Raw genomic sequence first — 17,591 nt, 5'->3', positions numbered from 1 at the left:
TGGACTCCATGTATCCAGACCAGCACATTAATCACAAAATTAATGCCGGGGTTTTTTTACTCTCATCTCTCCCTTTAAGACCAGAGTAAAATGCAGTTTTAAGTAGGCATATGCTTTTGATGTTCTGTTTCCAGACTACTTTACATTTTCCATCTCTGTTGAAATATCAAACTTATTGTACTGCAGCTGGCAGTGACACTTTAGTGACAAGGACTCAGCAGCGCCAGGTTAACAGTTGGACTCTTTGATCTTCAAGGTCTTCTTCAACCTAAGTGATTCTGTCACTCTTAAGTGACAGCACCGAGCCTTTACCTATTCAGAGCTAAATGCATGATCAGCTTTGCTGACACTGAACAAGGCCATTATTGTAGGCCTGGGGAAGAAGTGAGAAAGAAAGGGTTATTGAGGACAGATGAGAAGGCAGCTGCTTGGTCAAAGAATTTGACTGCCTGTTTCTAATCACAGATATCAATCAGCATCTTTGCATCAAGTTCTTTTCCTGGAAATGAAGAAGTTTTTTATGATTTTGCCAGAGTGGTATGAAGAGACATAAGCAACTTCTAACTGTTGTACTAGCTTGAGCTTTTGCTTTCTTCCACAACTTCATGCAACTGCAGATAGAATGGTTTGCATTGTAAGGGATCTTAAAGATTGTGCAGTTCCAACCCCCCTGCCACAGGCAGGGATGTCTTGCATTAGACCAGGTTACTCAGAGCCCCATCCAACCTGGCTTTGAATATTTTAAGGGATGGGACATCCACAGCTTCTCTGGGCAACAGTTCCAGGGCCTCACCACCCTCACAGTAAAGAATTTCTTTCTAATATCCAATCTAAGCCTATTCTGACTCCGAGAACCTGTTAGCAGAGCAGCCCCATAGTTGTTTACCTTGATATAATCAATGGATTTAAACTGTAAACTGTGTAAGTGATCATGTCACACCTCCAAAGCTATGAAGCTAAAGCAACAGTGAAGGAAGCTTTGACCATATAAGTAGGAAAAAATTTTGAACATATGGTGTACAGCTAAATATTCTTAGCAAAGCTGTTAATGAATTAACAGATGAAAAATTATTTAGGCTTCACATTTTTGCTCAACATGATTAACTCCACTAATCAATTGAATAAATACATTTTGACCACTATTTGATATCTCTAAAAAACATTGCTATTAATAAAAACAATATGTAGTTTGCTCAGAATACTGGAAGACATTTCAGTGGTCATTCTGACATCCATATAAAACAAGTCAGATTTCTGCTTCATGCATTTTAGACACACTGAGTATATTCAGCATCATTTTTTCTTGGAAGAGGGAAGGAGGCTGGAAAACTTGTATTGATCAATCTCAAACCTCTGCAAAATTGATCAATAAAATTCCATGTTTAGCATCATAAATTTCTGCTTCATGACAAGATCGGTACTTGTGCAGACACAGTAAAGGCTAAAGAAAAAACTTACGGCAGCACCACAGAACAGGTACTTTAAGAAATAATGACTCTTGGAGATCATGGTATTACTCTCACATTTTTTATAGTAAAAGTGTGTAATTTTTCTATTTCAAGCTTTTTGTCACTGCAATTCCTATCTTTCCCAGAATGTCACAAAACCTATCCTTAGCTTTCCTGCATTTTCTGAAAATCCTCTTCCTGTGAGATATCCACTGTCCCCCACCACTGCAATAAACTGGTTTAACCAGTTTCCAAGAGAAAGGCTGGTGGGTAGTCAGGGCAGGGACAGAGAGTTGCCACCTCAACAACAGGTGTTGTTTAGGGTTTTTATCACCACCATCTGCTTTTCTCCATTGCAGAGGTTGTAGCCCTCTCCCCCTGGAGCAGAGGGACCACCCCTTGCAAAAGTGGGCAGCTTCACCTGGACTGCTACAGCTGCAGGTTTAAGCCAAAGCTGTGGCTAGATGTGAGAGGAATATTAACGAGTCTATATAAATACATGGATGCTTCAGCCAAAATGATGTGATTGGCCTTCTCCCTTGGCAGGAGTAATGCTGAGCATCAGCAACTTAACTCCACAAAGGGCAGTAATAACAGTAAAACAGTATTTGGGTAAAAGCCATTTTCTGAAGCTCTATAATAGTTTCTATGCTTTTTATTTTTGAGATGCTCTGCATGCTGCAAAGGGCAAGAAAGCCAAGAGCTAATACATACCTCCCCTCCGGAAACAGTCTGAGTGTTCTCAGAACAAGCTTCGATTTTCAGGCAATGAAACAATAAACCCCACTTAAAGCCTGTGCTCATACACAGCTGCTATCCAGTGTCTATCAATTTAAAACACTTTCAAAGGTTGCTGTGGGAGGACTGGGACTGTGCCTATGCCCAAAAGAGCACACTGTTTTTGACACTGATTACATTTACCTTGGATTCTTAAGAAGCCTTTAGGCTGACAGTTAAAAAAAAAAAAAAAAATTGCCACTACCAAGGCATGCTGATTTGTTGGAGCAGTAACTGATGCTCATTTCCATATTTTCTGCAACCCTCCTCTCCTTCATGTCTAAATATTGTCAGATTGCTGGTGACAATCTAGTAACACATTTAAAGTCACTTAAATGAGCTTTTAAATTTTTTTTTTCTAAAAAAACTCTATAACAAACGAATTTATTTTCTGTTCACCCAGAAGAATCTATTGCTATAGTTGCCTTCCAAAAGAGAGGCTGTGGATACTATACCAGATCCAGAAAATCTCTTCAATTTAATGGTAGAAAGTGCTTGTTTTCTACCTACCACCTGAGTAGCATTTTCTCAGGTAAGAACAGGCATTCAGGGAAAAGAAAAGGCAATCTGTTGAGTAAAGGTGAATTTTATTGAAGTGATGGCCACATGAAAAGGCCATCAGACATATTTCCAAACAAAATACTTATCTATCCAGACTAGCAATTCTGAAATTACTACAATATATTTTTATCTCTTCATACATTTGGTTTCTCAGCTTGTGAGTAGTGACTGCTATTTGCAAGGCTTCTAAGGGAGCTATTTTCACAGTACCAACAATAGTAGAACTAGCAGGTGGTTTAGGAAGTATTGGCGCACTGGGTGAAGCTAAGGCATAAGCCAAATGAAGCATGTATGTTTAAGCTGGCTTCAAAGTCACTTAGTACAAAGTAAGAAGAATTTTTAGGCATTCCTCCACAATTTCATGATATATCATCTCTTATCACAGCAAATAGATGAAGGGAGATAGATGAAGGAGGATTTAAATTTAGAAAGTAATAGAACCCTGTATTCTCAGTTATACTTTGGGGAAGGAGGTTAATGAAAGAAAAAAAGCAACCTTACTCTCCTCCTACTGGCCACAGGTATACAACAGCCTGACAAGCTCTGATCTTCCTGTCTTTCAGCTGGAGCATTTTTTGCTGCAGAGATGAGTCTGCCTTCTGGATAAAAGGGAAAATGAAAGACATATAACCCATTTCTAAGTCAGCATTAGATAGCTGAAAATTTAGCCACAGTGCAGGTTTGGGAATGCTGAATCACTCCCGTTTTTGGTTTTTACTTAATATATAATCTGTATAGTGACAGCAGAATTACTATTATTATTATTATTATTCCCTTCCTTATGCTTGGGTTGAAGGCAGCTGTTAAAAGATAAAAATTGGTCCTAAGCTTATAAATATTTTGGGCAAGGATGATCTTTTCTGTGAAAAATCCTAATAAGTGTGGCACTGTAAAGGAAACAAAAATAACCAGAAAGCAAAGTCAGCACAGTGCTCTTCTAAAAAAGAGCACCACAGTCTATCAAGAAGCAGCAGTACTAGTTAAAACTTTAAACTGCTTTTTCAAAGCAAATCACAGCTACAATGCTGTACATTAAAATGCAAATATATGAGATATAAAAAGTTCTCTATATAAAATAATCCTGTTTCCAGTTCATGTTCTTCAATGCCATTTACTTTAATGTCTGTTAAACTTTATTTTCTTACATATTATTGCCACATAGGTAAGTTCTGGCAATCTTAGCAACAGAAAACAGTTTAGTAACAGTTATTAAAATATTTTTACATTAATTAAGATCTCTATCTTTCATTGTAAAAAAAATATATTAATGCAAGTTATTCACTCAATTCATACGTATGGTACTCAAATTTTTCTATAAACAGTGAGCATGCAACTCAGACTTGAAAGAAGTCAATAAGCAACTGGTATTTCATACAGCCAGTGATATATGTTACTTGCACACCTTTATTCACAGCTTACAATGTTCAATAATTTACACTTCTGAAATATGTGCATTTTAAGAGGAACTTGTCACAGCTCTTAAGCAATAGCAGAGACTAAATGAGGTCAGCTGCAAACGGAGTATGAACTAAGTGAGACAAAGCCATACCCTTCTACTCATGTGCTTCCATTGTTAAAATCACAGCAGGAGGATGACTTGCACTTACTTTTCTACATGTTTCAAATTTCTGTTTTGGCATTTTCTGAATGACATTAACCAAATCCAGCTGAATATGGAGTTGGAATCCAGCATCTGAGATCTGGTCCAAATAATTTCAAAGGCAAATACAAGAAAGCCTAAACACAGCCTCCTGTTTGCTACCTACAGACACCTAAAAGACTCGTCCCGCACGATATTGTTGATCAGTTCTATGCTCTGAAAGTCCCTAGAGGATGTTTTCCCCAGTTGCACAAACCATAAAGGTTCCAGTTAAAATATATATTGGAGGGGAAGAAAATAGAAGTGCCTAAGACAGTGGAAAAGAATTAAAATTCCTAAATAAAGCCAGCTGGCTTTGTTGATTGTGTACTGAAATACATACAAGCAAAAAATTAAACCAAAAGCAAACTTACTGAACAGTTTATTCTTAACATGTTGCCATTCTGCTGTTCATATGTTCAGATTAATCTCAGCCTGAAATAAGGCAATATTAAAGGAACAAGCATAATTTCCTCAGAGCTAAGGTAGATAGGAAAGGAAGAACTCTATTTAGTATTTGTATGGGTACCAAGGAAAGACTCTCTGTAAAACAACACAGAGAATATGAAAATATGAGTGAAAAAGACAGGAAGACTGGTTTAAACATAAGCAGGATTCAAATACATGTGTATGTTTTTAAAACTTTACAAATAAATTAAGACGGTGAAAGGCATTATGGACTGGATAAGGGAGAAGACAACTGAAAGTAAAAAGAGGTGCTGTGTTGATAACAGAAGAAGAGACAGTAGAAATTTATTTTTCTTGGAAAAACCTTTAACATTCTGTTGAGTAACCTGGAACAGAGATCATCTCATCTGTGCAAATATCTGTGCAAACAATGTACACACACACAGGTAAGGGAGAGAATAAGATCTTCAATCAGTAGAACATTTAAAAATGCATCTATTGACAAAAGCTTCATTTTTACTCTCAGATGTTAGGAGTCTGACCTGTGGGCTCAGATTCATTCTTTAGTGTCTTCACTATGACTAAGTCAGTATGAGTAGTCTTGCCATCCAATTAGAGACATCATTACAGTAATGGAACATTTCTTCTTGGTCTTTCCCACAAACTTCCAACCTCAGATTAAAAAGCCCTAGCTTAAGCTCTTTCTCATGAAGCTTCAGCTCAACCTCTGAGTCTTGGAGTACTATCCTAAGGCTTCCATAGATGCCATTAATCTCTACTACAGTACCAGGCTCAGGTGTGACAAGCACTGTATTTCATACAGATTTTTGCACCCTCTACATTTTGTGAAGTGTTGCCTTCATGTTCTGCAAAAGTGAAATAATTTAAGAAAGACAACAACTTTAAAGCAGAAAATGCCCTTTCTGTTTCTTAATTATCTTACATTCTGTACCCATCACAAGAGAGGAAATTTAGATTTCTTATATGTGCAGAGGGTAACACTAACCATAAAGATTAGCTAGCTGACAGTGATATGTGAAAGCAACTGTAAACACTTTTAAATGCTTAAAATCTAAACTCTATAGTTATTCCAGTTAATATAAGGTCAAACTTTTAAACTGATATCAAAACAACTATCACAGATTGACAAATTCTGTTTCCAAGCTGTTTGCAATGAATTTGTCACTTCTCATAGTTCTTATTATCAGCTTTGACATTTACAAGAAAAATAGTTCACTGCTGCCAGAGCATAACATAGGACCATGTTTCAGAGCTACTGAAGGCTTCTTTCTTAGTGGAGCCTAAAAAGCTGAAAAAATCACACAAAAATAAAACCCTGTAGTTCAATGCTACAACACCAACAGATCTACAGTAAGATTTCTCAGTTTTGCAGTTGTGGAATGTTTTTAAAGGTTCAGTGTTTCCACTGTTTTATCGAAGTCCTGACCAGCTGTGGAGGTACGAAGCCCACCCAGAAGGCCGTGAGGTACTGTCTTCTTCACCTGAAGGAGGAAGAAAAACATATTTTATATTACGTTAGACATTTACTATGTTAGACAGTTAATAATTTGGTTACACATCCTTGCCCCCATTAAGGAATGGCCTTTAGCCTTTTTCAAATGCTGTCCTCAAGCTTACTGAGAAAGGAAATCACTCTTGGGCTGACACAGATATGGATTGTACCACCAAATCCACTTTACTTTGGGTACTTAAGAACGTCTGAAAAAGGTAATTTATCACCATTCTCCAGAAAAATCCATTCAGTCTTTTTAGAGGGCCAGAACAACATCAACATACTACGAACTTAACTTACATCTTGTTTTTCCAAATGCACAGCCTATCATGGAATGCAATACTTGAACACTTCCCTTTTTAATGTGATTTTTTTCACAAGTTTTAAATTCTGATATGTACATGTGTTGCTTACTATTTATATTAATTCTACGATAAAGTACAGGTCAGTTGCTAATGAAGTACAAGCTACAGCTACTGTCATTGAGAAGTGACAAACAACACCTTAAAAAGCCTCTAAGGGAACAAATGCTGAGAGTATTTGAAGCATTAACAGAACATTACTGTATGCAGAAATCCTGTGTTAATTTCTTGCAAATGCCTAACTCTTTCTATGTCTTTCCCTAGTTCCTTTATTTCTTCAACAAAGAGCATATTTTAAGATATCTTTAAATGTATTATATTGAAACTAATATTAGCTCTGCAGTACTGCCTTGAAAGGACCACTTTAGTTATCTGTTTAGAACATCTGCAAAGAAAATAATTCAATTATATAAACCTTTATTTTGACAAAAAAAAATTTAACTCTACTCAAAACATGAACACATTAGATTTTTCAACTTATCACTGTCTTCGTAAAATGTGAATGTTTCAGACAAAATTATATTTTATGTCAATTTTACAGTATTTGTTCTGTTTATTGAAAACTAAATAGTAACTTCCTAACAAAGAAAATGGTTTTATGACTAGTTCATTGTCATTATGATACTAAGTTTTGTTTTTTCTCAAAGGTCTACACAACAGACAGCACAGAACTCTTCTTTTCCTTTTTCACTTTTCCTCTTTTTTGTGACAATGTTTTGAACACCACCTACCTTGGGCAATTGCAACCAGCTTCCCCTTCTCTTCAGGGCTGAGTTGCAACATGGTGTCTATGACTGGGAGCAGCCGTTCCTTCTCACTTCCTGATTTCAGAAATATGAACTGCAATAGAACATTCTTCAAGTATTCTAGATTAGCCACAGACTTTTCTCTCTCTTGGTTTCTTTCCAATCTTCTTATTTCATTCTTCAGAAGCTGCAAATGAGGAAAAAAATACGTAATATTGCTTGCCTCACTTAATGAGTAATTGAACAAAGGTCTGTTGAAGAGGGAAAAACTGAATTGTGTAGCTTGCTTCAAACAGACTAATGGATGTTTATCAACATATTCAGGATAAAAATTCAGTGAAAATTAAATATATGATAATGTAGTAAGAAATAACTTATTGACTAAAAATACCCTTTTTGGATAAAATTTGTGCAGTATAGAGCTAAAATATCAGTGATAAAAGAGTACTAACAGTAGAACAGTTGAATAACTCAGAAATCTGATGATATTAATTTAAAAACATTTTATAAAAGAAAGCTTAGTACATTTAGAAATGGCTTCAGAAAGCTCACTCATACATTAGTTCAAGTCTTCTTTTAACTTAAGACAGCTAAAACAGGTTACAGAAAGAGAAAACAGACAATGCTTCCCTTGAAATTTACTGCTTTTATCTAAGTGACCCTTTATTAAACATTAAACTTCCCAACTCCTGAAGTTTTTTTGTAGAAGCTTTTACTCCAACACTCTTCACCCCCTTCCCCTCAGCCAACTAGAAACTGTGATGGAAAAAAGCCAAAAAACTGAAGTATACTCTGGAAACACTAATTAGACCTGTGGAATAAAAGCCCCTCCTAAATTACATTTTATATCACCAAAATTTTATAGACTAGGATTTTCTGAAAGATATTTGGTCTAAGAAACAGACCATGGAAATTAGAGCTGTCCCCACATCTCCTGTGTGTCTGCTAACCTTTATTTGTTCCATTAGGATTGCATTGGTTGCTTCTGATTCACGAAGTAATTCATTCAAGTGATCAGCACTCTTAGCTGTTGTGTTTAGTTTCTGAATCAGCTCATCCTTGGTGAGATCTGTTTGCCACTGAGATGGTTCTGGAATTTATTAGAAAAGAAAACTAAGAGAAGGAAAATGCACTTGCATCTACTTCATACTAACTTAACATCAGGACTTGATTAATGTAGTTTCTTATGAACAGAATTCATGCAAAGTCAGACCGCAGACTTAATGCACTCTGGAGTGCACTTAATGCACTTAGTGCAGCATGAATGCTGCTGCATGCTTATTTTCTGATCTATTTCTGTTTATATATTAGAAGAGGACTGGTAAAATAGTTCTAGAGTACCTCAAAATACCTGGTTTTAACTTATTCCTTGTTTCCTACCCATAAATAGAGATTTTCAACATTTATTCATTAAGTGTTCAGTAGAATTTTAAAACAAGATTATATGCCACCATGTATTTTTCTGGTTTTTGGGGACTCCTAAAACATTCTTTTTCATGCTGGATTTCCCTTTCCTAGAAAAAAAACTTATGAATAAAGTACTTCGAATAAGCCTCATTAAGATAAACAGAAATTTTATCCTTTCACTAACGGGGTTATATCAGCACTTAACTGTCCCTAGTAGAGACTTATCCAGAATACAAAAATTTCTATAACTATTCACTGACTTGCTCACCCAGTCTTTTCACTTTAAAAGCTCAGATATATGAAATCTTTAAATTACTAAAACCTGTAGAAATGTCCTACTGCAAGTCCTTAATCAATGAAAAGACTCCTGCAAAAGTTCAGGACAGTGTAAACTCAGTGGCACTTGACTAGACTTGTGTCTTGCACCTAAAAGCATGAAAACACAATGCTATAAAATATTTAGAGGGCGCAAACTTCTGCCACCTATGTAGGCAAGCACTTCTGAAAGCCACGTTCTACCTACCAGGCTTTGCTTCTGGTGAGTTCAGCAGTTGCTCCAAGGATTGAACATAGGTGCTGGCTGAGGACACAGACTCGGTGTCTGTTGTTTCCATACCCTCTCCCTCTTCCCTAGCCACAGTGTGCACATCGAGCACAGGAAGGTCAGTGTTCCGCCGCTCTCTCAAGCTCTTCGTTGCCAGATTTGAAACAGCTGGACCTGAAAGATACTTACTGATGTTCATATCAGAATGAAATTGGGAGGGCTATTTGCTAGGTGTGCCTGTCTCAGATTGTGAGTGGTATATAAAACAGTCTTCAAAATGCCAGGGAATGTGAAACCAAAAGAAATAACCAGATATGCATATAAAATTTATAATGGAAAAATACAGCCTTTCACCTCCAAATGGCCATTCCAATTAAAGTCTGGTTCTAAACCCAAACTTGATTGGTAATTTTTATTTCAGTAACTGTGAAACCTTCATGTACATCTCCCTGAAGATGTGTTTTAGCTATGGTAAGAGTAACAAATACCTTTAATGCAAAATAATTTGCTTTTGTTTCAACCAGTCCTGTGGGAGGTGTAAATTGTCCTGTTTTATTACTGTGTGCATGATCCTTCTACTTCATTAACCACAGAGCAACTTTTTAAACTGTTACTGCTGCTTGGTAAATGTCCAATTACATCCTGATTAGAAACTTTACAGATATCAAAATAGCACCTGAGATTGAAGACATTCAAATCTTAAATTGGAAGAAGGATCAAATAGCAAGTATAATAAATAGCATGTATATAAATAACAAACATTCTTAAAATAGCTTCTAAAACACTTTAGCTTTACACTTCATACTTGAGGCAGATGTCCAGCATGCTCCAAAACCTGAGACAATATGATAAGAACACCAAACATTTACAAAGTAATTTCCATCTGTCCGATATTGCAGATACTGCAGAATAGGTATCACTGGTGCAGATTCTAGAACAGAATAGTTCCAGTAAGAAGTGACCAACAACAGGTGTCTAGGCCAACTGCCTGACCACTTCAAGGCTGATCAAAAGTTAAAATATTATCAAGGACATTGTCCAAATGCCTCTTAAAATACTGACAGGTTTGGGGCATCAATCATTTCAATGGGAAGCCTGTTCCAGAGTATGACCACCCTCTCAGTAAGAAAACGCTTCCTTATGTCCAGTCTGAACCTTCCATTGCAGCTCTGAACCAATCCCACATGTCCTGTAAGTGAATACCAGGGAGAAGAGCTCAGCACTTCCCTCCTCACTTCCCCCACTCAGGAATCTATAAGACAGCCATGAGGTTGCCCTCAGCCTGCTTTCTTCCAAACTAGACCAACCCAGTGTCCTCAGCTGCACCTCATAGGACAGTCCTTCCTGTCCTTCCACCATTTTTGTTGCCCTCCTCTGGATATATTCAAGGATTTTAGGATTCTGAAGCAACAGTAAATAATAAAAAAGATGCATTCCTGACTTGGTATCTGTGGATTGATACAGCATGCTGCAGATTTCCCAGAACAATTTGCTGTTGATTTTCCAGAATCAAACACTGTAAGCACATTTTAGCTTCAGTCTGAGGTACACAAATCTCTAAGTAACCCATGGAAACCTGGTATTCTGCCTGGAAATTACCTCTAGTGCTTGGTTCACTCTTGAGTTGGAAGAGCTGAGCTTCTACTCTGGAGAGTTGCTGCTGAAGTGTCTCTACTGTCTTCCTGTGCTCTTCTTGCAGGTTCCTGACCTGATCTCTGAAATTGTTCCGGAGAGCTTCATTCTGGGCTGTCAGCTGACTCAGTGCCTGGGCATGTTCTGTTTTGATGACCATGTTCTCAGACTGTATTGTGCAGAGTCTGAAAACAATGCATGCATAAACAGTAAGACACAAGCAGTAAAACAGTGTAAGTTTTAGATTTCAAAATTTTTACAGTTTGAGGCAGTTTTCAATTTTCATGTGTATGATTATCTTAGAACTATGTGTGCAACTCTTTTTCATTTAAAGTCCTCTTTTTACAGGGAAACTGAGACTGAAGAAGCTACACATTACTTAGTATATGAATGCACTGTGCTATATAAACTCGACTTCTATTTCAGAACAAAATATTCAGACATATTTGGGAAATAATGAAAGACTTAAGAGGCACTGTGGTCTAAACATTCCTAAATTCTAAAACTGCATCATGACTTTTATAAGATCATACAGGGCATGTCACTTATACTCCACTTCCTATAACATTTATTTACAAAGCATTTACTTGGGACTTCTAAAATGTACCTTTCTAAGAAGGTAAGTTTATTTTTTTTAAACCTCAACTTTCAGTGAAGAAGAGTGTAGCTGTTAGTAAGGAAAATGACAGTAACTCATCAGTTGTACTTGGTTTGCAGGTATTCCAGAAGCACACCAAAATTGTCACAAGCAATTAAATACATTAAAAAATAATAATACCTAATACAGACATGGTATATTATAATAAATAAATAAAAAATAAATAAAGTCACAAGCAATTAAACAAATGCATGTATGGGAAAACTAAGCCCAGGACTTACCCTTATAAGTATACAGACTTAAACAGAGCCTGAGCAGAAAAGACCAGTGTTTAGGTATAAAAGGAAACTACTGTGAAATGGGTTCTTTCCAGAAAAATGCAGAACATAAATTCAGTTGACTACAGTGAATCATCATGTAGCTATCAGGAACAGATAAAACTGTACAAAGACAGTGACAAGAAGTCAACAGTTCCTAATATCTATCAGTAATTTCTAATTAATACTTCATGTGAATATCTTTGTACCCTAAATGGAGAAGAAAAGACAATGATAGACTCTTTTTGTGGAGCTCAGGTATTAAGATACTCATGTGACCTTAAAAGGAATGATACAGATTAAACAGATTCCATTCATTTTGAAAGAAAAATATAGCAAATTAAGCCTCTGGCAAGCACAAACTTAAAATACAGTACTTTCTGTAAGAAAGACACTTAATGGACAAGAACTGGGTATTTTGTCAGTGAACTTGTTTGCTTTCCATATAGCTATCTTATTTTTTTAATAGGAAACATCCATAAAATTTAGTAGAGTGGTACAACACAAATGTGGTGCTGGGCATTAGACTTAATAATAGTAGCATGCTTAAAAAGTGTTCATTTTTATATCTGATAGTTACGAGGTAGGTTTGCAAAAATCTCAAATTCCCCTATCATCTACTATTTCACTGTCGTTGTGGAAGCTTCTAATGGCTTGTGAAAAATAGCAAACAATCCTTTTGAAATTCCTTTAACTTTCTCAACAACATGCCTTTTCTTTGTGAAGTACAGTTATAGGCTTTCACAAGCTGAGGTCTTAAAATTCAAACAAAATAAAATATCCATATCTATTCATCAGCAGACCATACTTTTCACGGAGTTCTGCTTCTTTTGCAACAGTCTCTTGCAGCATCTTATTGTGTCTTTCCAGCAGGGTGTCGTGCTCAGACTGCAATGCCTGGAGTTCAGATGCATTCATCTGTGAATTATGCTGAGCATCTTGAAGCTTAACTTTAAGTTGATCTATCACCATTTCCAACTGTTCCCTGCACGTGGAAGAAAAAGAAATATACAACATGCATTAAAAATAACTACATTATTTCAGAACCTATATCATATCCACAACATTTTAGATAGCTGATCCAATTTGCGTATTTATTAAAAAATCAACACAGCACTAAGACCAAAAAAATCTTATAATAAGCAGCAACAGAAACAATCAGATTCTGTTTCAACATAGAAACAGGTTTGCCACATACCATCTGAACTGCTGGGAATGCAACTATTGGGGTAGGAAGCACGACTGATAGCACTTTCCACTTCAGAAGGGAACAAGACAGAAGGAAAATAATATATGGGAATCAGATGGGAGAAAAAATTTCTTCTTTAAAGTGGTGAGGCTTTTTTAAAATTTTTTTTAGTAAATGCACATCAGTTCAATAAAACCAAATACAAGGCACAAATGGTTGAAGTAGATTTTGAGCAAATTACTAGAAAGCAACATCAAGTCCATAACATATAAACTCAGTTGGTCAGAAACAAGTCAAAATCAGAAATACCAGGAAAAAAAAATCTTAAGTCACGCACATTCTTTTTTTACTTCTTTCTGTGTTTATATATGCAGACACCTCCATTATCTCATGAACTGTCTATCTCACTAATCCTTAGTGTTAATACTTGTAAATAATTTCTTTGGGAACCATTTGTCATCTGTTTATTGCTTATCCAATGTTTCCAGAATGGTTCTCGCTAACAAAAAAATTAACAATACCAGAAATTCTTAAAATTCTGCATAAAGGACAGAGAAAGAAATGCAACTCTTACAGTTTGTTTGCTTCAAAAGCGAGAATGTTTCAAAAACCCCAAACCAGCCCTAAACCCAAGTCCTCTAACAAGGCACAAGTCGCCCTCTGGTGGATTTTGGCTGCACTTGCCGGTACCGACTGCGGGTCTGTGCCAGGAACGAATCCCGCCTCTCACACAAAAACGCACAGCCTGTCACCAAGGGCAGTCGTCAATGACTAATAAAAATAACTCGCAGAAACCGACTGACTTTTGCAGCGAGTCGAGACATTTTCTGAAGCGAATCTGAATTCACCTGGCTTATGACTGTACTTAAAAGATTTTCAGGGAACTTCTGGTAGTGTAACTCTTTCCTGCAAAGTCTTTCCTCATATAATACAACATACAGGATTTCATAAATCTGCAGTAACTGATGACTGAATTGGCACCCAGAGCTTTACCTACACTTAACCACTCACTCCTGAAAAATTCGAAGTGAGCTCAGCTGAACTGAATCAATCTGCTCTTCTCTTTTGTCACAAATGGCACTTGGTTACTTCACATCAGAGAAAATGATGTGTCAAGACTACACAGAATGTGCAAGCTAATTTCATCTCATGAGAGTCATAAAAAATTCCTAAGAGCTTACTTCTCCTTCCAACTGTAACAATAGGTGATCTACATAAAAATAATGGTTAAAAAGACAAATCCAGCCATTAGAAACGAACAGAGCACCACAACAGTAGGAACGGATAGTATTTCTTCTGTTCAGCTAGACAGTGCCACAGTCAGATTACAGATCAAGTAAAAATGTTAATTTTACCTTTCTTGTTTGGCTCCTTCAGATTCTGTGCGAGCAGTAGATTTATTCTTTTGCTGTTTTAGAACATTATGAACACGGACTTTGTAGCTCTCAAATTCAGATGTAACAGATGCTTGTTCAGCCTATCACACAGAAAAGAAACCTGTAAGTTATATTATTGACTATCGCTCCTCCCTTATTTCTCTATATTGAAATGCATCTTACACTGAAAATAATTAAAACCACCTGCTGCATTTCCTTCTTTAATATAGATAATTAAAACAGTAACCACCATAACAGATAAGATTTCTTTAGATTTTAACTGAGTTTTTTTGAGAAGCTGCATTCAGCTGTTGCTTACCGGCAGGATGCACACCTACCATACAACAGTGGCCATAGAGTAGTGCAGTAACCCCCATAAAGGTGGTTTGAACATAACAGTCCTACTATATGTTGAATCTGTTTGTCTCCAATGCAAACACTGCATTCCAGGACCATCTAACAGTGTTATATGAGCAAAAAATCCCAGAAACAAAACAAATTTCAGCAACAGTGTCAGTTTTACATTTAATACAGCTGCCAATTAAGAAGCTGCTCATATTTCAGCATATTGAAAGGTGCTTGCAAATGTATTTTTTACAGCTTTTTTTCTTTAAAGTAGTATCTGTGTTAATTGGTTTTTATATGAAGCAAGTTATATTCCTTTTTTTTTTTTTTGTTAGTGCTCTTTTCTTTACAGAATTTTCTTTTCCCTGAGTGTGTATTTACTGATCATCTTAAATAAACCCTGGCTCCCCAGTACCACAAGTTTTTTCCCTACTGTAAATAGCAATATGCAAGTCCAGATGTTTCACTCCAAGTGATATATGTCAACCAGGACAGTCTGGCTTGTCCTTTATACCACCATTCAATTACTGGGGTAATTTGAAATTCTTGACAGGCAAAAATGGAAGAGTAAAAAATCTGCAAAATATTTTTGAAGAAGCAAAGAGTGCAAGTAATCTCCCTTCTTAAGCCTTTAAGATTACTTCTGACACTGGAATACCTGGGCTGCTCTGCACTCTTCTTGCAGGGTTGCAATTTTTTGCTGACAAGCACTCATCGTACGCTGGTGCTGCTCTGAAGACGTTCGCAGCTGTTCCTGAACTTTATGCTTTTCTGATGTCAGTACAGCCACTTGAATCTGAAAAAGTCAGTTGAAAACTTCACTACCATGAAAACTTTTCTTGCTTCTCCAAGGAAACTTGCCACTGAGAACCTAGAACTCTACTACAGTAATTCCTGCATAGAACTGGTGAATACAAAATTAAAATCCAATAAAAATAGAATAAAAAATATAGACATGGGTTACCATGTAATAATTTTTAAAATGTGATCCTGTTTAAAGAGAGAATTGAAGATATAATTACAACGCTGGGGTGGCAGCATTTAAGAAAGCCAACCTCTCTCCCTTTTCCTGCTTCTTTTATTACATTCCAATAAATTTCTATTCCATATTACAGATAGACAACACTTAGGATGTTTGCTGACAATGTTGTGCTCTTCTGTTTTTAAACTGAACCACTTCCATTTTTAAAGAAACGTTAAAAAATATGTTCTAGTTACAAGCTTCAAACTCCACAGTCCTCTCCTTTGGTGGAAAGGAAAAGAGGAAAACGGGTAAATCCACTTAAAAAATCACAGGAAAAAATATTTGTGGAAAGCAGCAAACAGACAAAACTCATTTAAGAAAACTAAAAGTAAAAATAGCACCTCTTTATTCTTCCATGTGCCCAGGACAAATCACACCCTTACTACTTAAATGAGAAAACTTGTACTAACAAAAAGTGAATTTTCTTGCCTTATAGGCTTCCACTTGCTGTTGACTGGCTTCCAGTTCCTCTTTCAACGATGCCTGCAACATTAGATGGTCATTTTCCTGCAAGATAAAATTACCTGGAGATTAAAAAAAAACAAACCTGCAAACTTCAGTAACCTAAAAATTCAGCTTCCAGCTGTTTTTTAAAATCTAGTTTAAAAATAGAATACACAGTCATTAGCCTATGGACTTACAGCTTGTTTTGAATCAGCCAGTTCTTTTTTGGTTTTCACCAGGAGTTGTTTTATCTTGGCATTTCTTTCCTCATCCTGTTGCATAGTTGACTGAAGTGACTCTAATGCAGAGAAAAACAATTATATGCAAAGGAAACTTCCCCTCTTATATTTCCTTAAAAATGTTGGAAAGTACTTTAAAAATTCCAACAGATTCCTTAAGAGCTGCAAACAAGTAGCTTACAGTAATTTTAGTAAACTTTCCTAAGTTATCACAAAGATCTTAAAAGAAGTGAAATGTTTTCAAGATTACACTTGAGGATAGGAAGAAATGGAATTTTCACATGGTAATCAGTAAAGTTTTGTGCATGTGGTATATCCAAATGAAACCCTTGTCAGTCACCGATATTTATCATTTATGAATAACTTTATCAGGTAATAAACACAGTATGACAGGCAGGTAAATTGGCTTTTAAGTGCTGAACAATGGATTAGGTGATAACCTAGTAAAGGTTATCAATCAAAGACAAAACTGCTTTCCTAATGCAACTGTTTAGTATTCCCTGCAAAGCTTACCCTCACTTGCTGACTTGAGAAGTTGTTTCTGAATTGTATCTTTTACCACAGGTACCTATACCATAGTGACTTTTCTGTTTATAGCTTACTCACTTATTTCTTCCTGTAGCGTCTCTTGTTTCTGTTTCTGAATCCCCGCTTCTTGCTCCAGATCTTCTATTCTGCTGTCTTTATCAGTAATCTTCTGATTAAGTTCTTTTACTAGCCTTTCATAATCAGCTATTTCCATATCCATCAGTGTACTCTTATGAGCATCCTGCAAGGTATACAAAATGAAGTTAGAGCTTACAATTTGCCTTGCATGTTATGACTTTTGTAATTCTGTAAAAAATTATATTGCCCATCAGACAAAGATTTCGTATCCATCCATGTCTACAAACATTACCCATCCACTGGGTTTCCATATCCTCCAGTAATCTGTTTTCAAACAAGAATCAAAAGCTTTGAAAAACCTGTTGCAAGTTTTATCAGTAAGTATTTTGTATGTATTAGTTTTTGTCATCTTTAGT

General features: G+C 36.3%; 1 protein-coding gene across 1 annotated transcript in view; it reads right to left on the bottom strand.

The window, feature by feature from the left end:
• Positions 1 to 2,795: 2,795 nt before the first annotated feature.
• The window catches only part of GCC2 (GRIP and coiled-coil domain containing 2), a 29,902-nt gene continuing 15,106 nt past the window's right edge, over positions 2,796 to 17,591 (bottom strand). Inside the window, exons 13-23 of the mRNA XM_030279195.4 lie at positions 17,176 to 17,338; positions 16,528 to 16,628; positions 16,316 to 16,393; positions 15,521 to 15,658; positions 14,497 to 14,618; positions 12,761 to 12,937; positions 11,005 to 11,222; positions 9,385 to 9,579; positions 8,405 to 8,544; positions 7,440 to 7,641; positions 2,796 to 6,335 (exon numbers count right to left, since the gene is read on the bottom strand). Of these exons, the coding sequence (XP_030135055.4) occupies positions 6,265 to 6,335; positions 7,440 to 7,641; positions 8,405 to 8,544; positions 9,385 to 9,579; positions 11,005 to 11,222; positions 12,761 to 12,937; positions 14,497 to 14,618; positions 15,521 to 15,658; positions 16,316 to 16,393; positions 16,528 to 16,628; positions 17,176 to 17,338 (1,605 nt within the window). The 3' untranslated portion in view covers positions 2,796 to 6,264. The remainder of the gene's footprint in view (positions 6,336 to 7,439; positions 7,642 to 8,404; positions 8,545 to 9,384; positions 9,580 to 11,004; positions 11,223 to 12,760; positions 12,938 to 14,496; positions 14,619 to 15,520; positions 15,659 to 16,315; positions 16,394 to 16,527; positions 16,629 to 17,175; positions 17,339 to 17,591) is intronic.

This window comes from Taeniopygia guttata, chromosome 1 (assembly GCF_048771995.1).
Source record: "Taeniopygia guttata chromosome 1, bTaeGut7.mat, whole genome shotgun sequence".
NCBI classification, from domain to species: domain Eukaryota; kingdom Metazoa; phylum Chordata; class Aves; order Passeriformes; family Estrildidae; genus Taeniopygia; species Taeniopygia guttata.
This window is presented reverse-complemented; position numbering and strand designations above follow the sequence as displayed.